Below are 26,618 nucleotides of genomic sequence, written 5' to 3'. Positions count from 1 at the left end.
TGATTGTGAGCAGAAACTCAAGTTTGAGAGGCTCTGAGGAATACAGTGTATTTGTTCTATCTTTCTTGAACTGCCTATTGGTGGATTGCTTTTATGAGAGTAAATAGATACAGTCTTTATTGATAAATTAGTATAAGGCAGATGCTGGAATTCCTAACACAGTTGGAGGACAAAGAGTCAATCAGATTAATAAACTATCTTGTGTATCCATTGCCTGACTAAGCGTGATAGTGTTTTGATTATGAGTTTTGTAAACAATAATTAGACTGTAAGTCACAAAACTGGCTTAGAGGAGTTATCATTCAAACAACAATTACTGAGAACCTTCTATAAGCAACGCCCTCCGTAGACATAGTGAGTGTAGTCAAAGAAATGAGTGAAACTTGGTGCCTACTCCCAGGATCACACTTCTTGCCAAAGAAAGACATGAATTTTGTTATTTATTTATTTCTCTATCAGAGAGAGAGAGAGAGAGAGCACAAGCAGGGGGAGTGGCAGGCAGAAGCAGGCTCCCGGCTAAGGAAGGAGCCCAACAAGGGACTCAATCCCAGGACCCTGAGATCATGATCTGAGCCGAAGGCAGACACACAACCGACTGAGCCACCCAGGTGCCTGAAAGACATGCATTTTGTAAAGACACGTAGACTTATTTTTTTAGAGCAGTTTTGGAAAGGTTTTGATCTTGGTGTGCTGAGCCCCGAGTCAGGCCCCTGCTCATCGGGGAGTCTGTTTCTCCCTCTCCGTCTGCCCCTCCACCTCACTCATGCTCTTTCTCTCTAATAAACAAATAAAATATTTTTCAAAAAGTAAAATAAATAAAATTGAAGTCAAAACCCAAAAAACAAGCCACTTGGTGGATTTGGCCCATGGGCCATAGTTGCTGAAGCCTGCATCGCATGTCAGAGTGGAACAGTTCAGGTAACATCCTATCAGTTGTTCTGACATCATCTCATTTTACAGGGAAGAAAATTGAGGCTGGGAGCACTTAGGGGTCTTGTTCAAGGTCACTTAGCTAGTTAGCAGCAAGGCCAGGATACAGTTTTAGGAGGAAGTTTAAGGAGACACAGATGGAACCGTATGGACCCCATTGGCTCCCCGACTGCACCCCCAGGTCCTATCACCTTCCCCAGGTCCCCCTCCCTTCCGGGCCCCTCCTCTCACCAGCAGGTCCGGCGGGAACAAAGCATGGGTCATCCTGGCGATGTTCTCCAGGGAGAACTGGAAGGAGCAGTTGAACATGCGGAAGTCGTGGAAGATGGCGGGGCAGTCCCGGGGGCAGATGTCCTGCTGCCCGCTGAAGGTGGAGATGGTGATGGCGTCGGTCCAGAAGGAGCAGGGCTGCATGCCTGTGAAGCCCCCGTCGATGTAGCGCTATGGGGGGCAGGCAGAGTCATAAATGCTCATGGGGTCAGAGGTCCTCTTCCACACTCAGGGATTCCACCTAAGAAATGGGTCCCTTGGGACAAGCCTTGAGACCAAGGTCCAGGTGGGTGAGTGGAGTGTCCACAGTGGCCCCTGAACTCCCAGCCCAGTGCTCCGTTCCTACACTGTCTCCCCTCAGCCATCTCAATGGTGCTGAGTCTGGGGGGGAAGAAGGCCATTCATACTCTGGATAAAGCACAAGTAAATGCTTCCCTGTCACAGCTCCCCCTCCCAGGCTACCCCTCCTCAGCCACTCAACTGCTAAGGGCAGGGCAGGGGGGTGGAGCCTGTTCCCATGGCCTTTTGAGAAGGTGAACACATGGTGGGTCTGAGCAGGCTGGGAAGTATCCCCTTTTCCAGACTGCTGTGGGTCCAATCTGCCTCCCTCTGCTGAGGTCAGATATCCTCAGCACTCTCCAGAACACCCCTGACCATGGCCTGGCCACCAGCCACCATATAGCCCTTCCCTCTTGGGGTTCCTGTCGCCTCAGTTGTGAACAAAGGACCACAGATACTGAGGTTGTAACTCTCTGGGATGCGTGAGGAGTACACGGCTGACATGCACAGTATGTGCTCCATCTCCTAGCTGAATCCTGATTTCTGGATCTCATTTGCTGTCTGTATAAAATGAGGAAGGGCCCTGGGTTAGATCCCCCTACTCGGAGCGTGGTTTGAGGACCGGCAGAACCGCGTCAGCTATCAGCCGAAGCTGGTTGGAGATGCAGGGTCTCTGGTCCCGCCCCAGGCCTAGGGGATCAGAACTCGCATTATTTTACAAGACACCTCCCCCTCACCCCGTGATTCAAGTGCACTGGCCTAGATGACGTTAAAGGTTCCCAACATTCACGGTTCCAGGTACCAATGTCACCGGGTCCATATTCTATGCTCTCTGTCAAGTATGGGCAAGTCCAGCAAGCCTAGGAAGTCTTGACTAGTCTTGATTAGTCCAGAGTGAAGCCCAATGTGTGGAGGGAAAGTTCATCTGAAGGCCCCAGAAATCCACACTGGGAATTCTAAGTAGAAAAACACAGGAATCTTTCCAACTCTTGGTCTTCCCACTGAATTCTGAGACCACCCCTCTACTCGCCCAGATGTGGGCCACAGGGCGCTCCCGGGTCCTGGCTCACCCTCTCCCTCACCGAAGCACTCACCACGCCTCGGTAAGTTGGGGGGATGAGGCCACAGTACACAGGGACAAAGCAGCTGCAGTACAGGGCCTGTGGGGAGACAATGAGTGGAGATGCATGAGGCTCTGGCGGCTGGGTGGGGAGGGCTCACCGGCAGGTGTCTGGGCCACCACCAGCCCAGGCCTTCTTAAAACCAAGGCGGAGGCACTGCCCTGGGGAGCGGAGCCCCAGGTTCAATTCCTGGCCTGGCCCCAAAGAGCTGGGTCCTTGTTAACCTACTTGGTAGTCTGGCCCCGATACAGCTTTAAAGAGACCAGGCAGCCTCAGTGATCTCCAGGGTTCCTTCTGGCACCATATCTCCATGAATCCAGTGGAATTCAGTAACCATCAATGTGTATGTGGCCAGGGCTGGGCTCTGAGATCAAAGGAGAGTGAGATGTGCTCCCTTGGGAACACTCAACAGGGGAGAGTAAGCAAATAGGTGACAGTACACAGGGTGACAGGGGCTGGAATGGAGCTGAGCATGGGGATTGTGGCCTCTAAGGGGAAGTACCCAACCTGGGGGGTGTGGGGCAGGCAGGTGATGAAGGCAAGTTCCCAGGCTGAGTGACTAGAGTCTTGTCAAGCAGGCGAAGTGAGCTGGGAAGCAGGGAAGGGCATCCCAGGCATAGGGCACAGCAGGTGCAAAGGTCCAGAGGTCTGCTTTGTGTGCGGTTTGCTCTGGTTGGCAGGAGTAAAAGCAGGAGCTGATAGGAGGTGGATGGGAGAGAAAAGTCTTGAAGACCTGAGTGCCAATAAATCCAGGGGGACATGAGGTAGGTGAAGGGGATGTCCTTGCCTGCTGCCTATTCCTTCCCCCACTCCCAGGATCATGGCCATGCCAGCGTGGGGCTGTGAGGCTGCGTGGCAAGGGCCTTATACTCGGGAGAGGAAAGGGAAGTGGCGAGATGGGATGGAGGGTCATGCCACTTAACCCTTTTGTCCTGAAAGATAACTGGGCATATTCACAGCTCTTACTAACAATAATAATTCCTAACTAAGATTTATATTAATGAACATAGGACGGTGCACAGAGTGCCCTTTCCTACGTGATAACCCATTTGGTGGTAATTCGGATGTTTTATCAAGAGCCATTGGAAGAGAAGGGACAGAACGTGGGGCTGTTTCCATAAACTGGGACCCACTCCCTGGTCCGGCCCCCACACCCCGGGCCCCGCCCCTTGCCTCGATGAGCTCCTCCTTGGATGTGTACTCTGAAACCACGACACTCTCTCCATCTGTGAACCGAGTGAGGGACACGTGCAGCTTCCCTGTGGCGGCCTTGTAGGAGTCCTCGGGCAGGACCCTGTACAGGAACTGTCGCATCATTTGCACCATCTTGCAGGACGGCGAGAAGGGCCCCAGGAAGGATTTCTTCACCTCGGCCACCCCTACGTTGAGGACTCTGAGGTACTCATCTGCGGAGGAAGCAGAGGGGGACAGGCAGGTCAGCAGCTTGTGGATGAGAGGGGTCAGTGGCAATCAGGCCACCTTATCCTGCAGCCAAAGGATGGGAAGCCCCTAGAATTCTGAAGCAGGTTTGGTCTCGGGGGTCAACCTGTCATTCTGCACACGAGGAAAGCACGGCCCAGAAGAATTAAGTCACCGGCTCCAGGGAGCCCACAGCTCTTTTGAGGACAAAGGACCAGTTGCCTACCCCACAATATCTTTCCCCAACTTGCCTGGAAATCTACCACCCGACTACATTCTTTTGGGGTCTCAGAGGTTTTTTGCCTCATATGGGATTCCTATTAAAACACGGCCTTCACCAAGGGACACCCTGTGACACTTTGCTTAGTGCCCACTAAATCTGTGCTCAGGGAAGGGGTAGTGGCCCTGAGGCAGGGGACTTACAGGGAGCGGTGAACTGTGTCCGGAAACCACTGCGCCATCTTCCCTTTAGAGGCCCTGTCACAGGCCTGAGAGAGAGAAGGCCGTGAGCTGTGCAGCACAAGCTATGCCAGGCCAAGCTGCAGGTGTCTCCAGGACGGGAAGAGGAACCTTCTCCCCCTTTCTGAGAGGGGCACAGCCAGGTCGCATATATAAAGGCCTGCATGTGCCAGACTGGGGTGAGGGCAGATGTGTTGTTCAGGGGATCGCAGAGAAAGGTGTAACCTGCCCCCCCCACCCCAAGTCCCCAGAATTCCCCTGGGGAAGTTAGGGCTGTAACCTCGATGAGAACTGCTGTCATGCCGGATTCTCACAGCAACACAACAAGGTATGCATTTCTAACCACATTTCACTAATCAGGAGACTGAGGCTCGGGGAGATGATATAACTTGCCCAAGGCCAACCACCTGGCAAGTGAACAAAGTGAGGTTTTAACCTAGAGTGTGTGACTCCCGAACCCGTACTCCTTCCACTACACTAAGCCACAGGCTTCTAGAGCCAGGCCTGTGCCTCTCCTTGCCAGTGGCTGCTGATTTCTACCCCGTGCAAGCCCTCCGGCAAAACCAGAAGCAGCAATAGCTCCGAAAAGGATTGCTAACTTTTTTAATGAATATGTAACCGTAAAACATCCTATACAGAACTTTCTTACAATTAGTGTTACGTAGCGATGGTTATTTGAGAGGTTGGGCGGCATGAGCTCTCTGCCCCTGGAGGTAATCAAGCAGAGGTGGGACAAGTACCTCAGTCAGGGAACTTATCAAAGGGATTCCTGCATGAGCGCGAAGATTCCTTCCAACATGGAGATTCCGGGATTCTCACGGGTGCCTGACAATATAACTGGGAAGTCATCACAGTGGGCATATTCTCCCATTTCCGAATAGAGCAGCTGAGTCACAGAGAGGTTAAATGATTTGCCCAAAGTCAGACACAGCAATTTGGAGACAAACCAAAGCCAGGGCCGCGCTCCTCCTCCTGTGTCTTACAGTTCGCAGAGGATTCCTCGGTAATCCTGGAGGTGGGTGGGATAAAGAGCTTCAGCATCATTTTACAGATGTAGAAACTGAGGCAGAGAAAAGCTAAGTGCCTCGCCTGAGGTCAGACAGCCCGGCACTGTTTGTCCTGACTCGAAACCCCACCTTCTCTCCCTGCCATTGGACTGATCCCAGAGACTGAGGGAGCCTGGGTTGCCATGGTGACAGCTTTTTTTTCCCCTCCCTCACCAACATTCAGAATCACAACTGCATATGCGTAGTAGGGACCGACCCGAACAACAGAGCATCTTGGCTGTCACGTGCGACAGGGGACGGTGCTCTCGGGAGGTGGGAAGACCCCGCGGTTTTAGCAAGGTTAGCTTTACCCTGTGCCAACTTGTACCGACTGCGTTTTCCCTCAGGGGCGGGCGATGGCCAACTCACCGTAGTTGTGTAGTTACCAAGCGACTGTGCGTTTAGATACCAAAGGGCTAGGTCACTGAGTTCTCGCCCACAAGACCGGTCAGGATGGGGAGTCAGACCAGGGTGGGGACACGCTGTTTTTGCAATTCTTTTTTTTTTTTCTTTTAAAGATTTTATTTATTTATTTGACAGTGTGAGAGAGAGAGAGGGAACACAAGTAGGAGGAGTGGGAGAGGGTGAAAACAGGCTTCCCGCTGAGCAGGGAGCCCAATGCTGATGCGGGGCTTGATCCCAGGACCCTGGAATCATGATCTGAGCCCAAGGCAGACGCTTAACGACTGAGCCACCCAGGCGCCCCTGTTTTTGGAATTCTTAATGAGCCGCTTGAGGGGACTTGCATGGGTTGGTGGCTTTTCCCACAATGCCTCTGAGCCAGGAGCACCTGCTGGTTCAGTTTGCCCCTCCACACCAGGACTCCCCGCAGGAGAGGCTCGCTAGGACAATGGAAGGAAATTCATTCCCACTGCACAAGAAATACATGTTCCTTGGGGGGGAAATAATTGTTAAAATTGCAGATATGGGGGTGGTTGAGTCGGTTAAGCATCTGCCTTTGCTGCAGGTCATGATCCCGGGGTCCTGGGGTGGAGCCCCTCATCGGGCTCCCTGCTCAGGGGGGTTTGCTTCTCCCTTTTCCTCTCCCTCTGCCCCTCTCCCCCAGCTTGTGTTCTCTCTCTGTCTCAAATAAATAAATAAAATCTTTTTTTATATCAAATCAAAAATCAGAAAATCTTTTTTATATATCAAATAAATAATAAATAAAATAAATAAAATAAAATCTTTTTAAAAAGGCAAAAAGAAAAAAAATTAAAGTGTCTTGGAAGCCCTTCAACCAGAGAGTAACATCTAGTTTACGTCCTCCTAGACTCTATGATATTTTCTTTTTTTTTTTTTTTTAAGATTTTATTTATTTGACAGAGAGCCAGCCAGTGAGAGAGGGAACACAGCAGGGGAGTGGGAGAGGAAGAAGCAGGCTCCCAGCGGAGGAGCCCGATGTGGGACTCGATCCCAGAACGCCGGGATCACGCCCTGAGCCGAAGGCAGACGCTTAATGACTGCGCTACCCAGGAGCCCCTAGACTCTATGTTTTATACGTATTCTTACATGTAAGAATACTTACATGGAGTCATAGTGTATACATTATTTTGTAACTTAGTTTTGTTTTTTTTAACCTAATAAATCAGGTCTTTCCACATCAATAAGTACCTATTTAGACGCAGTTTACGAGTAGCACGGAAAGCCACTGTAAGGTTATACCATTATTTGCTGAGCTGGTGCCCAGTGGGGGTTGGACATACAGTTTGTTTCTTTCCTTTTCTAAACAATGCTGTAGGGAATAATTTCATGCTAATTTTTTTCTCAATGTCCGTAATTATTGTCCTTAGGATAAATTCCTAGAGGTGGGAATGCTAGGTCAAAAGCATGCATATTTCATCTTGTACTGCTTGGTTTAATCATGGCTTTCATGTATCATCCATTTACGGTCCACTCTCAGCTCTTCGGGAGCGGTGATGGGTGACAGGGACAAAGCAGTGGCCAAGACAATAGAAATAGTATAGACATCCCCAGGACACTCGCATCTGAAAGTGGTGCTGTCTAGAAATCAGCAATGCTCCAGCCAGGATCATGTAGTCGGGGAGGGAGGGGGCAGGAGATTGTCTGATTTCCCCCTCTCAGGTGTCCAGTTTCACATTCTTTCCTGCTGTTCACTGGGGCTCTGGGGCAAAGGCTGCCTTTATCCCTATCTCTCCTTGCTCCTTTTCAGGTCTCTCTGTCTTCATTCTCTGACCATCCCTTTCTGTCTCTCTTTGTCCCCTTCCTTCCTTCCTTCCTTCCTTCCTTCCTTCCTTCCTTCCTTCCTTCCCTCCTTCTTTTTTAAAGATTATTTATTTATTTATTTATTTGAGAGAGAGAGAGAGAGAGAGAGCACAGAGAGAGAGGGAGAAGCAGACTCCCTGCTGAGCAGAGAGCCTGATACAGGGCTCGATCCCAGGACCCTGAGATCATAGAGATCATGACCTGAGCCAGGGGCAGACGCTTGAATGTGTCTCTCCCTCCTTTCTCTCTCTTTCCCCAGCCAAGGGAGAAGCAACTAATCTGGTTAAACAAGTCTCTGTTGATAGAAAGTCGAGTGTTAAGCATAGCAATTGCTGGGTGCTGGGAGAAGGGATAAATTTAGCTTGCTTCTTTAGGCATCTCTGTACTTTCCAGCACCTTCTCCCATTTAAAGTCCTTCTTCCAAGCTGCAGGCTGCTGGGCTCTGAGACACGGTATCCCACACTGACCACAGCAAGATGGCATTTAAAAGCAGCACCGCAGGAGACTCAAGGTTGGCTCTCCCACCCCCAGCCCACATTTGCTACATTCACTTCTGCTTCCTCCTACCTCCTTTCACACCTTTTATTATCTAAGTGTGGTCTGTCTCCTAAGCCAAGAAGAAGATTCTTTGGGGGAAGATCCTTATGGTCCTCCCCCTCTAAGGCCTATCACTGTGCTTTGCCTACGGAAGGTCCTTCAGAAACCTTCACTATAAGCTGGGAACTCCTCGAGAGCAAGGATGGGCCATACTCACCTTTGCCTACCAAGCCTCCCATGACCCCTGGTGGGTGCCCAATGTTTGTTCAGTAAAACCTGATGGGGAGGAAAAGCAAGTGATGGAGACACTCACAGGGAAGGGCTACTCGACATCGTTACCCAGTAAACGCTTGAAGGCAAGATCATCCCAGACAGAGGGACAGATAACAAGGTCAACTATATTGGTAACTGTGGCCAATTCATCAAGTTTTATGAGTCTATTGTGCCAAGAATTTCAATAGAAAAATAAATAAATAAGATCCAGGGACTAGGAGATTTCGAAGGGCATTTGGAAGCCACTCCAGGTCTCAGCCAATCTTTTCTAGGACCGGATCCATTTCGTGGAAAGAGTTCTGGCCGTGGAGCCGGGGGATGTGGTTTAAATCCCAGCTTCGCCCCATACTATCTGGGCCAGCACTGGCAAGTCAAATAACTTCTTGCAGTCTCAATTTTGCCACCTATAAAATGGGAATAATAATACCTTAACTGGGTTGTTATGAGGCAGATTTTTTTTTTTTATTCCTGCGCATAGTAAGTGCTCACTATCGGTTAGGCTATGCCAGTAATTCTCCTTGTGACCGTGGAGAAGTCTTCTTGATGTTTTTGGCTTTGGGCTTTCTCACCTGAACAGGCGACAATGACCCCTGCCCCAAATCTTTATTGAGGCATGCTCAGGCTCACTTTGGGGTGCAAAAGAGCAAAGTAAAAGCACTGTGGAGATGAGAGTGTCCCTCTGTTTCAGAGTGCAGTGAGGTGATAGTAAAGGTACTGTCAGCATCTGCACTCACTCCCTTGTCAACTTGGGGGCCCCACAGACTTAGTAGGGAAAAGGGACAGGGCTTAGAAATATCACTGAAGAGGAAGGAAGGGGATTAGATGTGTGTTTATCTTATTATCTTATTTATTTGCTTAAATGTCCAATGTCCTCCACCACCAACCCCCCCCCCCCGCCCCAACCCAACCCCAGCTTCGTGAGAGCAAGGATGGTCTCTATCTTGTTTATCCTTTTGTCCCTAGTTCCTATGGTGCCTGGAACATAGGAGGCACTTAATAAACATGAATGCATGCATGAATAATGAATAAATGAATAGACCTCAGGAATCGAAGGAGGTCACTGAGGTCCAGAAAGAGAAGCAGCTTACTGAAGGTGATCCGAGAATAAAACAGCTTCTCTTCCCCTCCTCCACATGACCTCCTGCCAAGTGAAAAAAAATCCTAGAAAGATGGGCCCCTGGCAGCCGACAATTCAGACTGCGGGGGAATCTCCTTCCCAGGGTGCCCGGATGGGGTCTGGGGTGGGGGAGAGATGCGCCGTGGAGGATGGGACTCCGTGGCCCCAGTCTCCCGCGGACTGGTAGCCTAGCAACAACCTCCGGCTCAGCCAATCACCGCCAGGCACCCCCCTCCTCCCGCCGCCGGCCCCGCTCCCCGGCAGCAGGCGCGATAAGCGCGGGGGGAAGCTGGCGGCGCAGCGGCCCCAGGGGAGACGGCGGCGAGCAGAGCTGCGTTCCCAGGAAAGCCCTGCAATTCTCGAAGTCCCTGCGTGGAGCACCTGGGAGTCTGCTGCTCCTACCTGGTCCCTAATTGCAGGCTGAATTATAGGCTGCATTTCCCTGTGGGTATACCTTGACTGTCCGACTGCACTATCATAATAAAAATTATTATTATCTTAACCACAGTCTTTTACCCAAGCGGGTTTTCACGCTTACAATCTCAGTTTATCCTCACAGTGACAGCGAGCCCCCCAGGGGTAGTGACCCTGGTTTATTCGCCATTTTATTTCCATACCCCACACTGCAGGGGCATTGATTGAAAAATAGTTTGGCTTGAAGCGGCAGTGTTGCCACGGGAAGATCCATAGAGACCTTATGGAGCAGCGAGTTTTCAGTCAGGGAGCCTTTGTTCAAAAGAAACCTTAAGCGGAAATCCAATACATAAAGCAGCTAAAAGCCGGGCTGTTCTAGGTTGAAGCCAAGACTCTGCTGCGTCGCCCCATCCCACCCCAGGAAGGTGGCTGCTGAAAGCACCACCTCAAAACTCCTAAGATTCTAGGAGCCTAGGTCAAAATACGAAACCAGACTAATTCTCTCATTTGTAGATAAGAAATCGAGCCCAGGATGAAGATTTAGCTCCGTAAATATGGCTGGATGGCTGGGCGGTTGCACGGATGGAGAAATGAAAAAGGGTGGATATGCCCTGGGTCACACAGTCTATAGTAACAGACACTGGAAGTGGCATGTATGAGAAAACTCACCTTTTCCTACTCTGTTCTGAATGCACATTATAAGGCTTTAACCAAAGGCAAAACAACTCTGACCTAGTAAGCACTTAAACACACACACACACACACACACACACACACACACACACACACCAAACCAATACCTTCTGCAGATAATAACAATCTTTCACACAGACCTTTTCCTAGCCCTAAGAGTTTACTATAGAATTGGCTTTAAAAGTTCATATCGGTTTATATCAGGTTGCCATGGAAACAGCAGTGCCTCCCACTGGTTCCTCACCTGGGTTCCTATCAAGGTAACTGTGGGGCTCTTTCCAGCACCTGGAGCCTCCCCTGGCCCCTGTGTGCCTCTCCCCCAGAATCCAGGCACAATCTCCCCAACTTTCCACAGAAGGATCTGTTAATCACCTTGCAATAAAACAGGCAGAGAGGGAATATATCGAGAAGGTTCTCTGGAGCCTCAGAATGTTCTGAGGGCCATTGCCCTTGCTCTTTTCTCTCTGACTGTTTTCTTTGGTGGACCAGAAGTCTCTTTGGGATCCTGCTCCAAAGTAGAAACCAATATTGTCTCCTTTCTGGGCTCTGGCCTGTCCTACCCTCCAGACTCTCCCTGCGCTACTGAGTTGACCCTGAGATAAGGCAAGAGGTGTGAACTTGTCACCCTCCAGTCTTCAAAGTTTGTTGTTTGTTTAAGATTTTATTTATTTATTTGACAGAGAGAGACAGCAAGAGAGGGAACACAAGCAAGGGGAGTGTGACAGGGAGAAGCAGGCTTCCTGCCGAGCAGGGAGCCAGATGCGGGGCTCAATCCCAGGACCCTGGGATCACGACCTGAGCTGAAGGCAGACGCTTAATGGCTGAGCCACCCAGGTGCCCCTTGGCTTCTTTTATGTAGCAGAATGTTTTCAAGTGTGTCTGTATTATAGCCTGTGCTAGTGTTTCATTCCTTTTTTTCTTTCTTCTTTCTTTCCTTCCTTCTTTCTTTCTTTCTTTCTTTCTTTCTTTCTTTCTTTCTTTCTTTCTTTCTTTCGATGCAGACCTCACCCTTAAGTCCAGCTTAAGATCTGGGCCTCCTCCTCGAAGCCCTCCCTGCTCACCCCCACTGTTCACTCTCTGTCTCCCCTTACTGTCCACACCATTTATCTCAGGCTGTCTTGAGTGGTCTGTCCTGCTTCGCTGGCTAGCTGCATCCCTTGAGGACAAGTCGTGTATTAAGAATACCTTCTCCCCCATGATTGCCTAGCTCAGTGCTGAACACTTAGTAGGTATTCAAGAATGAATAAATAAAATATTTAATGTTCCACGAGCAGGGACTATTTCTGTTTCATTCCACATTACGCTCCCAGCACTTAGTTCAGTACCTAGCACACTATAGGAACTTAAATGTTTGCTGAATAAATTAATGAATGTTTAACAAAATGAATGAATGAGTGAACTGAAGAAGGAGATCAAAGAATGTCTTTTCTATCGGGCTGTTAGGGATCTTTCCACCTGGTGGTCAGGAAAGAGGAAACCAGTGACTCAGCTGGACCTGGGGTTGTGAGAAAGCAAACCACAGAACAGTTTTCTGTCAGGCCTGGTCCTACCTCCTGCCCCCACATTGATGGACACGAGGCCCTGAGCTGGGGCCGAGGAGGAGATTCTTCCTTATGGGGTGATTTCCTGATGACAGAATTGGAGCAATGGGTCAACTCCTGACTCAAATGGGAGTCAAACTGATCTGGACATTTGTTTATTGTTTGTTTGCCTGTTTTCCCTATAGTATTGGAAATGGAGCTCCCTATCTTTGCTGAATTTAATCCCAAAGTGAAGCAAGAAAGACAATACTATCTTAATACTGAGTGAGCTGGTTTAGAAATGAATCCACCAAATGCAGTGAGGGATCCTGGATTAGATCCTGGGACAGAAAAAGGACATTAGTAGAAAAACTGGCAAAATATATCGTTAATAGTAACATACCAATGTTGATGTCTTAGCGTTGACAAGTGTACCATAGGTATGAAGATGCTCACATTAGGGGAGAACTGGGTGAAGGACATATCAAACTACCTGTATGGTCTCTAGCAACCTTGCTGTAAATCTAGCAATATTCCAGAATTAAACGTTTATTATAATTGAAGTAAACAAACAAACACCGTTGACCACGGCTGTTAGACACACAGAGCTTGCCACTCAGCAGGGGCTCAGGTAATGCCTGCTGATGTTGGGGGAAATGGATTGTAGGACCTCACCCGCATGAGTTGTTTTCTAAATTGTTAGATATTTCTACTGTGTACCCAACACATTCAGAGTTTGACCAGATTTGCCATTCAATTCTCTTCAACTTAAAAATTGAGAGGATTGTTTGGGAGAAAGAAACCTTTATCCACTTGGCTGGAAAGGTTAAACATGTAAAACACACGTTACTTTGAGTGACTTAAAAGATACTGATCTCAACATGGTAGTGCGGGTTACGACCATCACCACACAGTGATGTCACTTCTACAGATTTTATAAAAAGTCCCGTTTGCATTTATTATGTCATTTGATCTCACTTTCTTAAGCAATGTGCAAATAATTGCTTGGTCACAGAGTTTGGCAGGAAAGGTGTTAAGTTGCTTGCAAAGCAACATCTGAACTTGTGATTTAAGAGGATGGAGAAGGTAGAAATTAAGAGAGAGCTCAGTCTTGGCTCTGCTGTATAAACCATGGCAAGTTATCTAATCTCTCTAAATACCTGTTTCTTCCTTTCTAAAATGGGTATAAGTATAGCGTCTGCCTTGGAGTTGTGAGAGAATTAAGAGTAAATGATTCGTGCAAGGCGTTGAGCACAGTGCCTGGCACATTCTAAGTGCTTGATAAATAGCTGTTAATAGCATGACATCAAGACACGAATCAGAGCAGAGTGACTTTTTACAGGAAATATTGCCATCTCGGGCAGATAAGTAACTGCGAATGATTTCCGATGAAGACATTTTGATTCCGAACGTGCACCCAGCAGCCAGAACTGAAATCCAGGTTCCACCTAGGACGCGCGCACACGTATACGCATGCGTGCAGGCGCGTACGCGCGCAGGGACGCACACACGCACGCGCAGGAAAAAATGGAGGTTCTCCTTACTGTCTTAAGGAATTTTGGAGACTTTCCGCTCCAGCATTACAGGAAACTTTCCAGCTTCAGGAATAGCAACAACAGAGGGCCTGATATAAAAATCGTGAGACGTGATTGAACTCACAAGAAAGAAGGGGAACAAATGAAGGAACTGAAAGCCAGCGCCAGGAGAAAGCTGATGATGTGGTTATCAGACCAGAAACGGGCAGGAACAGAGGCCGTGGTCCTGGCTGTGTGAGGGGCACTGAGACCCCTGCTGAAAGCCAGGATGCTCCAACAACTGCTGGCCCAGTGAAAGGTGCCAGTAGCTTATCTCTGCCAGGGCTCTGGGTGAAAAAACTCAGTCTCCCATAGAGATGCAAAGCTCCTTGCCTGCATTACAGGCGGTTTAGAGTTTGAACTGACACAACCCACCAGGGTAATTACCATGAGAATTGATCCTGAGTTTGTGATAACCCTCGGGTGCCTGGCCAGGGCCAAGGCAAACCAGCTCAGATGGGCCTTGCCACTGCCCACGCCACACAGAATTCCCAGGAAAACTAAGTCCTTATGCAAATGAGCTCACAATTAAAATATTAAAAATATTAATTGGACCGGGTTGGAGCCTAGTAATCTTTGTTTTATTAAGTTTAACAATGAAGGACATTCTTCAATCAAGTTTGGAAAATGCTGCTTCACTTATGCTTTTTTATTTCAAGATAATATTCTTTTTATTTGTTCTTCCATTCACTCAGCCTTCATTCATCAAAGACTTATTTTGTGACTAATATTTGCCAGGCACTGTGCCAGGAACACCCATGACTTCTTTTGTCCCTTACTGCAATGGCCAAAGGATGTGCTCCCACTCCCCCCATCAAGTTAGAGATGGGAAAACCAAGGGGGGAGGCAGGTCACTGGCTGGACAAGGACCCACTGAGATTAGTGGCAGAGCTGGAACACCTGCCCCCGCCTCCTCCTTCCTGGGAGCTGCATTCTCCACCAACCCTGGGGTGTCTTGTTCCTTGACCGAGTGACAAAGACAGGCACGCAGGTGACTGAAGAAAGGAGGTACCAGAGCCAAGGTTCTCACAAAGTAGTCTTGTTCTCCCAGCACAGGTCCTTGAGGCTCCAATGGGCCCAATGCCTGGAACACACCTGAGCCACCTGCCAATGACAATAACTTCAGCCATCCTTGGCTCCAGGGCCCCAGGAGGCCTTTGGTCACTGGGATGGCCGGAGCTGCCTGAAGCAGCACTGGCCCAGATGTGGGAGGCAGACCAACCCACCTGTAGCGGATTCCATCTTCATGGGAGGGGGCATACTGGGTCCCGCTGTGCCTGGGTATGTGGGGCAGGGCCCTTGCTGCTCCTCTGGCCCTCTCATGTACTTTGCAAGGTCCTTTTAAAGCCCATTTTCTGTCTAGAAGGACAGCTGCCTTCCTTTCTGAGCATTCAAGTGCATTTGCACCGCAGGTCTCTCAGCGTGGAACACCTCTCTGAGCTCACGTGTCTCCTCCTCCCTTCCTTCCGCCTCCAAGAGGCCTCCCCCTGACCTGCGCACCTGAAACTTCACCCTTTAATCATTCACCACACCCCTCCCCTGCTTTATTTTCTCCTTGGAGCATGAATGCTGATGTTTTCCTATGTGTTTGGTTATTTATGGCTGGCTTTCACCAAGACAATGTCAGCTTCATAACGGCAGACAGCTGTTTCGTTCACTGCTGGATCCCTAGGACCTAGAAGGAAGGAAGGAGGGAGCAGTATACTTTATCACTGTAACTCATCCAGGACCCGGCCCTCAACTTCTTTGTCTGCACACCAAGTGGATTAGAGTCACACGGTGGCTTCAAACCAAAAAAAAAAAAATCATTGGAAAATTTCCTCTAAATAAAATTTTTAAAAGAATGGACAGTAGCAGGACTATCCTTATTGAAGTTGGGGCTTCGGTGTGTCCTCTCCCTGTTCCCTTGCTCCCCCCTCCCCTCAAGCTCCCTCTTTCCCATGGAACTTGGGGGTGTCTCAGAACACAGCTGGGAAACCACTGGCTTAAGCGAGGTCTGCCTCAACAGTTACTTCCTCTCCCAGAGTCTAAATACAAGTATCTATAAAATGAAAAAGTTGGACTCACTGACCTTCCTTCTGTGAAATTCTAGTATTGTAAGTCAAGTCATATCCATAAGTGCAGAAAGTTATCTAAGAGTCAGGTAAATCCCAAAAGAGAAATTGCAAAAACACATTCCACGTCATGCCTGCCAATGGCCAGCAATTGTCAGGAGTTTATCAAGCATTTCTTGTTTGACAAGCAGTGTGTGGAGCCATGGGACCCATAAGACCTCAGATGGCTCAACCAACCTGGCTGATGAAATAAGACACAGCTTCTGAAACAATGAAGACCGTATATCCTCAAGGGCTAGGACAGGTGGCCAGATTCTGTGGGTAAACTAGAGACAGTGGAAAGAGATCCAGTAGGGTGCAATGGGAAGGTGTCCTGGGAGGAGGTAACATCTCTCGAGAGAAAACCAGAAGGTCATTTTAGGTAGGGGATGTAATGGGTGCCGTGGTGCCCTGCCCAGGCCCTGTAGCAAGATTAAGGCACTCACACCCCCAGCTGCCCGGAGGGCAGCCTACTGATGGCTCAGAACTGAGACCCTCCCCAGCCAACAGACTGAACTTGACCTGGTGGTTATGGAGTCATGGTCTTGGTCCCAGACAGGGACTGAGTTTTTCCAGCATCATCATATCTCCAAGTGTGGTGGTTGTGGCAGAGACTGCTAGTTGTCCCCACCATCCATTCTTCTCTTCTTCCTTAGTAACCAAACCTACGATTTTTAGCTGGACACATGGCTTCCCAGAATAGTCTACATTTTCCAGTCTCCCTTGCGGTCAGATGTGGCCCTGTGACCAAGTTCAGATCCATGGGGTGTAAGGTGACATCATGTGTACCACCTTCAAGGCCTGCCCTTAAAGGGAAGAGGTGTGCCCTTGCCTTTTTCCTCGCCAGCTAGCTGGAATGAAGACGTTGTGGGGATCCCTGTTGGACTGTGAACAACACGATGGAAGAAACCTGGGTCCTAACTCTGTGGAGCCACCACACCAGCCTTGGGGGGCTGGCGTGCAAAGACCACATGCGTGAGCCATGCTCTTCTGCCTGGCTGAAGCCTCTGCTGTCCCAACAAAGCAAGTGTAGTATCAATCCCTTCGTCTGCAAAGCTCGTTCATAGACACCACTGTGATTTCCAGAGCCAGGCGGTGGAGAGGGGGAGGCAGGCACTCCTCTCCCAGGTACAGTAGCTGAGCTGAGCTCAAGGCCATTTGTCCAAGGTCACTCAATGCTGAGTGGATTCCTGGGACCAGAGGGAAAGGAGGGGTGGAGAGAGTTTGGATGTTGGGGTCACACCAGCTTTGGTTGGAACCCCACCTCCCTCCTTACTAAATCCTGCTGTGAAAGACCACGTGAAAGCCATGCATGTGGCCAGCTGGGCTCATGATCTGTCCCTGGGACACTTTGGTTCTCAGAATCCCGAGAGCCGGATTCCTAGTCAGGTGCTCTTTCCCGTGGGGACTCTGGCCTCTGAGACAAGCGCTATCCTAGAGCCAGCTGTGGGAGCACGAGGGAGTCAGTGCCTAAAGGGAATCAGGATTCACTCACTCTCAGGGGAGGTGACGTCTGAGGCCTTGGAGGATGGGGAGATGTTCCGTAGGGAGAGAAGCAGGGACGTTGTTCCTCAGAGAGGGAACAGCCCGAGAGCAGAGGCAGAGAACGGAGGCATCCTGAGACTACCTACTGTGGAAGTGAAAAGAAAAGCTCCCAAACCCAGCCCTGACCCTTGGCCCCACCCTTTTAATATTTTATTTAGTGGTTTGGGTGTTTGGGGCAGTGGGGGCGGGGTGGGGAAGCCAAGGTTATCATTGTCGAGAAGGCAATGTGAGAGGTATTGGAAAATAATTACTTTTAGAGGCCAAAACAAAGTCACTTGATGAGCTCAGCTAAACGTCAGCTCCGTCTTCTTGTCGCTCCCCCCCCCCCTCCGCCCCGGGAGGAGCTGGGGAACAGCTTTGGAAGCAGGTGCCGGCCCTGCACTGTCCTGAGTTGCGTGCGAGTGAATCACCCAGCTCCGCTCCCTCGGGCTTCCTCGGGCTCACAGGCCTTGTCTGCACAGAGACACTCGCACCGAAAACAGGGCCTGGTGAGGCTACAGGCAACTTCCATACAGACTTCGGTTTGTAAAATCATTACAAACCAAAAAATATAAAAAAGAAAACAAAGCAAAGCGGGGCGGGGAGTCTGTGGCTGAAACCCAGTTGGTAGATGCTGGAACCTACTGAAGTTATAGGATGGGTCCCTGGGAGTCCATGATACTGCCCTCTCCAACATGTTTGAGATCTTTTCGTTAAAAAGGGTTATTAATAAGTGTTAAAAATGTACACGAAGCTTTATAGATAAATAAAATGTGTTATATCCACACAATAGAATATTATTCAATAATAAAAAGAATGAAACACTAGCACAGGTTATAATACGGATGCACTTGAAAACATTCTGCTACATAAAAGAAGCCGAGGGGCGCCTGGGTGGCTCAGTTGGTTAAGCGTCTGCCTTCAGCTCAAGTCATGATCTCAGGGTCCTGGGATCAAGTCCCGCGTCGGGCTCCCTACTCAGCGGAGAGTCTGCTTCTCCCTATCCCTCTGCCCCTTCCCCACCCCCCGCTCATGCTCGCTCTCTCAAATAAATAAATAAATAAAATCTAAGAAAAAATATTAAAAAAATAAATAAAAGAAGCTGAACACAAAAGACCACATATCGTGTCCAGACTAGACGAATCTACAGAGACAGAAAGTAGGTTAGCAGCTGCCAGACACTTGGGGGGTGCAGGAATTGAGGGGTGACAGCTAAGGTGTATGGGCTTTCTTTTGGAGGTAATTAAAATGTTCTATAATGATTTTGATCATGGATGCACCACTTTGTGAATATACTAAAAGTCATTGAATTATAAGATTTAAATGGGTGAACTGTATGGTATGTGAATGATATCTCAATAGCGCTGTTCTTGCAAGTTAAAGACCAAAGCAGGTGGGTGTAGAGGAGAAAAATAAAGACAGCTGGAGGGGAGACTCTGGGCCAGGGGTATCCGCCATCCTCTCTGAAAAGTGGTTTCCACAGGGGATGGGCTAAGGGGAAGGGAGGGACCCACTCCTTAACAAAATCAGTCTTCCTCATTTGTGGCCAGCCAGAGGAATTCACAGAATCTCCTCCAACCTGAAGCTACTGTACTGAAACGGTTTCTCTTTATCCTGGGAAAAGCCATTCCCCATTAATAATCAGAGAATCGTCATTAGTCCAGGACTGTGCTGGGCATGTTGCAGGTTTGCATAGGAAATGCCCGACCCATTTCCACTGCCTGGTCAGACATTTAGAGAGTCTGAGGGAGGTGGTGCCTCTTCGTTTTCCAAAGCGCACTGGGTCTCCACCGGGGCTGCACAGAGGAATCCCCTGGGGGTGGAAAAAACAACAGCAAGTTCTGCCCTGGGTGATCGTGATTTAATTCGCTTGGTGAGAAGCCTGGGCAGTGGAAAAGCGCCCCGGGTGATTTGAATATGCAGCTGAGAGGACCCCTGATTTGATGAAGTTTGCTTTAATGACTGGAAGAGAATATTAAAATTATGGCAGAAAAGTATGGTACCCTATCTGGAAACTTTTTTTTTTTTTAAGAATTATATTTACATGGGGTCACAACATAAACAATATTTCTCCCAGTGTGTTTCAGTCTAGGAATCTGGAGACCTCAGGTTTATAGGTCATCTCGGTGACTGCACCCAGCGAAGGGGACCCACGGGAACAGCAACGAGACAGGCGCCTCCCAGCTTCTGCGTCGGCCTCTCCCAGCGCAGGTGCTCCTTTCTTCAGGAGTGGCCCTTTCCCATCTTGGGCAACTCTCACTGAGCCAAAAGCTACTTCTCTGACGCTGGCACAAAGCCCCTGCCATCAGTCAACCTGCTCCATTCCCCAGCCCCTGGAGGCATCAGTTTCCCCGCTGTGTTACGGTTGTGTTGTAATGCTCGGGCCTCAGAGAAGCCCAGGCTCCTGCCCGACCTGTCCCTCCCCGTGGAAGCTCTCCTCACCTCTCAAGCTCCAGCTCAGATGCCACTTCCGTGACGCTTCCTACCACTGCAGGTGTCGCTCCCTTCCCCTGCACTCCTCTGCCTTTGAATTGTCCAACATTCAGCTGGAAATTTCTTGCGTTAAAGACGAGCTGTCTTTAAGTTTGAGTAGACTATAAGTTCCTTGAGGACGAAGGCGGAGTTTCATTTTGTGTTATAACTCTGTGTTCTCTGCAGAGCCTAGCGTATGCTCAGAAAACACTTGTGGAAGGAAGGAAGGGAGGGAGGGAGGGCTTGCCGTGTAGTTTTTACAGGGGGAAAGGTGCCAAGCAGTAGCTAAAGTGGACATGGGGTTTGAAGCCCACCAAAGCCCCATTCTTCAATAAGAAACAATTTTAGCTGTCAAAATTATGCAACTACGACTACAGCCTGGGGGCAAGTTCCCAGACCCACTTTTGAGCAGATTGGAAATGCCGCGTCCCCCACCAGCTGTCACAAAGACCATCTATCCTCGGGTACATGAACGAATGAACAGAAACCTTCACTGCATCACTAATGAAAACCAGGCACTGTGCTAAGTGTTTTTATAAACATTTTCACGTGCCCCAAATTGGTCCTATCACGGGGCTTGGCACACACCTCCAGAAAGTGGACCCACTGCTGCCTCTGCTTTCACAGGGAGAAACATGCAATCCCAGGGCAGAGAGCCCAGACTGGAACAAGAGGAGGGAGTGTGACCTGGAGGAGAGAGGCCCCGCATGCCGCGTTGAAGATTTTTTTTAAGGGAGAGAGAGACAGAGAGCATGCGCACATGAGTGGGGGAGGGGAGGGGCAGAGGAAGAGGGAATCCTAAGCAGGCTCCATACCCAGCACAGAACCCCGTGTGGGGCTTGATCTCACAACCCTGAGATCATGATCTGAGAGGAAATCATGAGTCAGAGGTTTAACCAACTGAGCCACCCAAGCATCCCAAAGAATTTTTTTAAAAAGAGACATACCTCTGGTTATATGGAGATATGGTGACTGTTTACACGTAAAATATGAAATAATCTACCAACAAACTTTTGGAACTATTAAGAACGTTCACAAGTTTTCTCAAAACAAGATCGATGCGAAAAATCAATCAACATTCCTTTTTATCAACAATAATCAATTAGATTAGAAAATGCCATTGGAAAAAAGAACCCATTTTTCTTTTCCTTTTTTTTAAAGACTTTATTTATTAGAGAGAGAGAGAGAACACAAGCAGGTGGAGCAGCAGGCAGAGGGAGAAGCAGGCTCCCTGCCGAGCTGGAAGCCCAATGTGGGACTTGATCCCAGGACTCTGGGATCCTGACCTGAGCCGAAGACGCTTAACCAACTGAGCCACCCAGGCGCCCCAAGTCTGGTAACGTTAATGTGAAGGCATATCCTAAGGAAACATTCTATGTGGGCATGAGAGTCTCAAACAAGCATATTCATTGCAGTGTTGTTTATAACAGAAACGTGGCTGTTGCATCCACAGAACGGCTAGATGAGCCATGATACAGTCTTAATGGAATATATACTGAAAGAGGTAAAGATCCTCAAAGACAGTCAGGAAACGGAGTCCTGCTTCTTGCTCTGCTTCAGACTGATGACACGACATTACACAAGTCACTTGGCCCTCTTTGTAGAATGCTCTCCCCAGAGAGTCTCATGGCCCACTCCCTCACCCCCTCCAGATCCGGGTGCAAACCCCACCTGATCTGAGAGGCTTCCCTGACCCCAGGACCCATACAACCAGCACCGGCACTCCCTGACGCTGCTTTGTCGGGAAACAGTGCTTTAAAAGGCGAGGCCCGGGTGCCTGGGGGGCTCAGTCGGCTAAGCGTCCAACTCTTGGTTTTGGCTCAGGTCAACGATCTCATTGAGCCCCACATTGGGCTCCATGCTCAGCACAGAGTCTGCACCCACCTCTCTCTTTGCCCCTTCCCCCACTTGTGCATACTCTCTTTCTAAAATAAATAAATTAAAAAAAGTTTTTTAAATACAAGGAAAGAAAGAAAGAAAGAAAGAAAGAAAGAAAGAAAGATAAGAAAGAAGGAAAGAAAAGTTGAGCCAGACTGGGTTCTAATCCCAGATTTACCACGTGTTTGTTTGTTTCACTTTAGGCAAGTGAGGTAAGCCTTCTGTGACTCAGTTTCCTCCTCTGTAAATGGAGACAATAAGTTTTCATGTCAGGGGTTGCTGTGAGGACTGGGTGAGTTAATATGCCGAGACTTAGCACAGCGCCTGATGGAAGGAAGTGCTAGTCAACAGTAAATTACCATGCAGTTAACCCGAAAGAAGGAGGCTGGAATGACGTGGAAAAATCCCATCGACAGGTGCCGAATGATAAGGGCAAGTCCCGCAGGGATCTCACTCCTCCCTGAACTTCTCTCCGATCACGGGCAGTGCGCGTGGTCCAGGCCTCGGTCACACCTACAGTTAAGTGTCCCCATGGGTCTTAATGCCTCTCAGCTGCTGTCCGTGCCTCCCACAGCCTGTCCGAGTCCGTTTTTGGCAGTATGGGTGGAACTGATGGAAACGAATGAATTCCGACTAGTCCGTGAATGCCAGAGATGGAAACGCCATTGACTCTCTCAGAGAGTGTATTGTAAAAAGTCGCAGTAAAGACATGAAGAGGGTGGGAGCAATGGAGGAGGTGAGTGACACAGACACCCGGAAAGGGAGAGGATCCCAGAGGCAGGATGTCTCCAAGGGCAGGAGTTCTGTGATTCCCGGACAAGAGAGGGCAGGCTCTCACCCAGCCCCTTTCTGAAGGCTTGTTCTAGGGTCTATTGCGTGACGGAAGCATCAACTGCTACTAAGTTCAAAGAGGACTCTGGGCGTCAGAAAAGGTGTAGGAGGGCCAAGGGACACATGAAAAGATGCTCCACATCACTCATCATCAGGCAAATGCAAATCAAAACCACAAGGAGACAGCACCTCCCACCTGTCAGAATGACTAAAATCAAAAATGCAAGAAACAACAAGTGTTGGTGAGTATGCAGCGAAAAGGGGAATACTTGTGCATTGTTGGTGGGAATGCAAACTGGTGCAGCCACTAGGGAACAGTATGGAGTTTCCTCAAAAAAATTAAAAATAGAACTACCATATGATCCAGAAATTTCACCGTTGGGTGTTTACCCAAAGAACACAAAATTAGTGTTTTACTAATTTGGAAGGATAGATGCACCTCTATGTTTATTGCAGCGTTATTTATAATAGCCGCCCAAGTGTCCATTGATAGATGAATGGTTAATTACTCAGCCATAAAAAAAGAACGCAATCTTGCCATTTGCAACGAAGTGGTTGGACCTTGAGGGTATAATGTTAAGTGAAATAAGCGAGGCAGAAAAGACAAATACCATGATTTCACTCCTATATGGACTTCAAGAAACAAAACAAGCGAACAAGGACAAAAAGAAAAAAAAAACCCCAAACTGACTCTTAACCGTAGAGAACAAACAGATGGTTGCCAGAAGGGAGGTGGGGGGGATGGGCGAAACAGGTGAAGGTGGTAAGAGCGCCCTTGCCATGATGAGCACTGAGTCATGTATAGAATTGTTGAATCGCTGTATCGTACGCCTGAAGCTAATGCAATACTCTATGTTAACTATATCGGAATTAAAAAGTGTTTTTAAATGAAATAAAAAAAGATCTAGAAGGATCTAAGCGGACCACTTAGAACTGGCTACAGGAGGGAGAGTGGGATTGGGGACAAGGGGGGTGAGCAGAGGCTTTAAAAAGAAAAAACCCTATATATTTTTGCATTGTTTGAATTTTTTTACAGTGAGAAAGAATGTATTACTTGTGAAATATTGAAAGGAAAAAATTATCTTGCCCATAAGGTACTCGGTGAATGGGCATCACTATTATTCTTTGCAATGAAGACAGACTTCTCACTCGGCGCTCAGGTCCCAGGCAGGAGGGCGGCCCGCCTGCACCCCTTCCTCCAGCACAGCAGCTGGCCCTTTGGCAAATTTCACTCACTGGCTCTCCCTCCAAAGTTCATCCTGAACCCACCGGCTTCTCACTGCCCCTCAAGACCCGGCTACCTGCTGTGCTCATCCCTGGCTAGACGTGCACACCATAGTCTCCCGCTAGTCTCCTTGTGGCCACCCTTCCCCCTCCAACTCTGCCCAGCATTTGAGGGCCCTTAAAAACCCATCCAAGTAGTGAACACACACCAGGCAGTTGCCTTGTGCCAGGCACTGGGAGTACCGGTCACTCGAGCTCGGTCAATCCTTTAACGACACTGGGAATTAGGTACAGGTGGAATTTCCACTTCACAGGTGCAGAAACGGAGGCACGGAGGCACGGGGCATTCCCTCATTTGTCCCAGGTCCACATGCTGAAATGGCAGAGCTGGGATCCAGTGCCCCTGGAGCACACGCTCTTCACCACCTGCCCCGTCCCCCCCGACAGACTGCCGGTGCTCCCCAGCTCTCCCAGTGGAACCAGAGCTTCCGGCTCATGGTGCGCGCGCCATATGACCCCTGCCTGCCTCTCCAGCCTCCACCCCCACCCCCCCTCCCCCCGCTCCCTACTCTTTGCTCCCACTCCCTGGCTCCCTGGACGCTCCTCCACCCGGAAAGTTCTTTCCCCCATCTTCACATCACTCGGGTCTCTGTTTGAATGTTGCCTCCTCCAAATGGGCTTCCCTGCCCACTCTTTGTAAAACAGCCCCCACTTCATTCTCTGCCCCTTTCCTGCTATCATTTATTCATAGATCTCATGGCGTCCTCCGGTGACATCATAAGGTTACCTGTCTGAATGTTTACTTTCTGTCTCGTCTCTCTAGAATGTCTGCTTCATGGGAGCACAGACTTTGTCCAGTAGCACAGTGAATGAATAAAGGCACTCGAGGCAGCCCGTGAGGACGCTGGTCTAGACCCACAATGTAGGACTGCTGGGCACGTGTCTGCTTCCCCTGCACAGGAGGGCCCTTCTGCCCTCTCTGTCAGACGTGGGACCCCATCCTTCTCTCTGGGGCCCCGGACCAGCAGGAAAGAAGGCTAAGTGAGATCTCCCGAATTCCTTCCTGGTTTCTCCCCCTCTGGCTCATCCCCGTGGCCCCAAGGCTTCTACGTCTCCAGCCAGCTGGAAGCTGCGCTGACAAGCCTGCCCCGCCAAGGGAGTCACGATGTGAAGTATTGCCCCACCCGGGGATGTGTGCACTTTAAAAGAGGCCAAACAGGAATGACACTTCACCCCAGTGTCTGTGTCATGGCGTAACTTCCACGACCAGGGCATTGGAGGGAGCTGTTGCCTTTCCCTCTCCCGGGCCCTGGCACACAGGGCATCACAGAAGAGTGTTGCGGGGGGGGCGGGAGAGATGGGTCCACACCTGGGACCCATCTGAGAGTGGGTCAGAGCCTGGGACCTGGCTGACCCCAACCTCAAACATCCCAGCCACCTGCCATCCCACTGGACCCTCCTCTTCCTTTCCCACCACCCAGAAGGCCTGGCTCTGTTCCGCCAAAGTGTCCCCAAGTGATCCTCAGGCTCCACTATGGGGGCTCTCGTCAGAGGCTGCCCCAGGGAACCCAGAACAAAGGCCTTACCCATTTCAATCCCGCAGATGACCAGAGCCGCGACCACTGCACCTGCTGATGTCCCAGCAAAGCGATGGGTCGTTTCCAGCATCCGGGGGGCCAAGTCTCGGAGGGCATCCACGGCCCCCGCCTGGTAGAAGGAGAGAAATCCACTGCCCGAGAAGGAGATGGAATGAGGAGTGTCTGGGTCCCCCTTGAACACCTGTTCCTCCATCTCCTCGGCCCCTCCGTGCTGGCCTCTCCGGCTGCTGCGCTCCGGCTGGAACTCAGGCCAAGCTTCCCTGCCAGCCCGCAGCCTGGAAAGGGGCCGTCTCTCCTGGCTCGGCTGGGACACCCACGGGTGGCGTACGCAGCCACTGCCTGGGCCTGTTGAGCTCCTCCAGGAGGCAGTCCCAAAGGCTGGTAAAAGGCTTCAGGCCCAGGTCGAGGTGCAGAAGGCACCCCGAACGTGTGAGCAGCGTCTTGGGCCCGCGAGCACCCCCCTGGCTTCATTGCGTGGCTAGATTCATCGCGGGCACAAACTCCTCAGCCCTGGGCCCGGGCTGCCTATGCCTCATAGCCTTGGCTGCTGCCGCCGGGACCATCCCAAAGAGGCAGGCACTGCTCAGCCCTCGGCCCAGGACTTCACACGCTGAGCTGCAGCACCTCCCAGATGGTTATCAGAGGGGGCCTGTCTCTGACGCTGCTGCAGCAAAGGGATTAGATGCAGGCCTCCCTCCGAGAGGAAGTTGTCCCCTCCCCCCCAGGGGCCCAAGCCAGCAGGTTGATTATGGCTTTGGAGGGGGACACACTCACACCACCCATGCCCCCGCCAGCGTCACCCCTCCCCGGGCTCCTTCTCCAGGCTCTGCGGGGCGTGTGTGGTGTGTTACACAATTGTTTTTATTTGTTCTGTCGTAAGAACTTGTGTTTGTTCACATGTTAGAACAGGCCACGGGCAAAACTGTGAAGGAAGAGAAGTCAGGCTTCAGGGCCCCACCCACCATCGCCTCTCCATCTCTCCCCACCCTTTCTCCCCGGTCCTACATTGACCCACTCACCTGTAGCACCCTCTCACCAAGTCCCACACTTTCGTGTTGTCTCCTAAGTATATAGGAAAAAAGTCAGTCTGAAATCTAGATCATTCTAAGGGTTTGGAACTTCA

At 49.9% G+C, this 26,618-nt stretch overlaps 1 protein-coding gene across 1 annotated transcript in view; it reads right to left on the bottom strand.

Annotated features, from left to right (window-relative positions):
* The window catches only part of PNPLA1 (patatin like phospholipase domain containing 1), a 44,411-nt gene extending 18,075 nt beyond the window's left edge, over positions 1–26,336 (bottom strand). The window contains exons 1-4 of the mRNA XM_026482755.3: positions 25,484–26,336; positions 3,774–4,006; positions 2,574–2,639; positions 1,162–1,371 (exon numbers count right to left, since the gene is read on the bottom strand). Of these exons, the coding sequence (XP_026338540.3) occupies positions 1,162–1,371; positions 2,574–2,639; positions 3,774–4,006; positions 25,484–25,688 (714 nt within the window). The 5' untranslated portion in view covers positions 25,689–26,336. The remainder of the gene's footprint in view (positions 1–1,161; positions 1,372–2,573; positions 2,640–3,773; positions 4,007–25,483) is intronic.
* Positions 26,337–26,618: the final 282 nt, after the last annotated feature.

Source organism: Ursus arctos, unplaced genomic scaffold (assembly GCF_023065955.2).
Source record: "Ursus arctos isolate Adak ecotype North America unplaced genomic scaffold, UrsArc2.0 scaffold_31, whole genome shotgun sequence".
NCBI classification, from domain to species: Eukaryota; Metazoa; Chordata; class Mammalia; order Carnivora; family Ursidae; genus Ursus; species Ursus arctos.
This window is presented reverse-complemented; position numbering and strand designations above follow the sequence as displayed.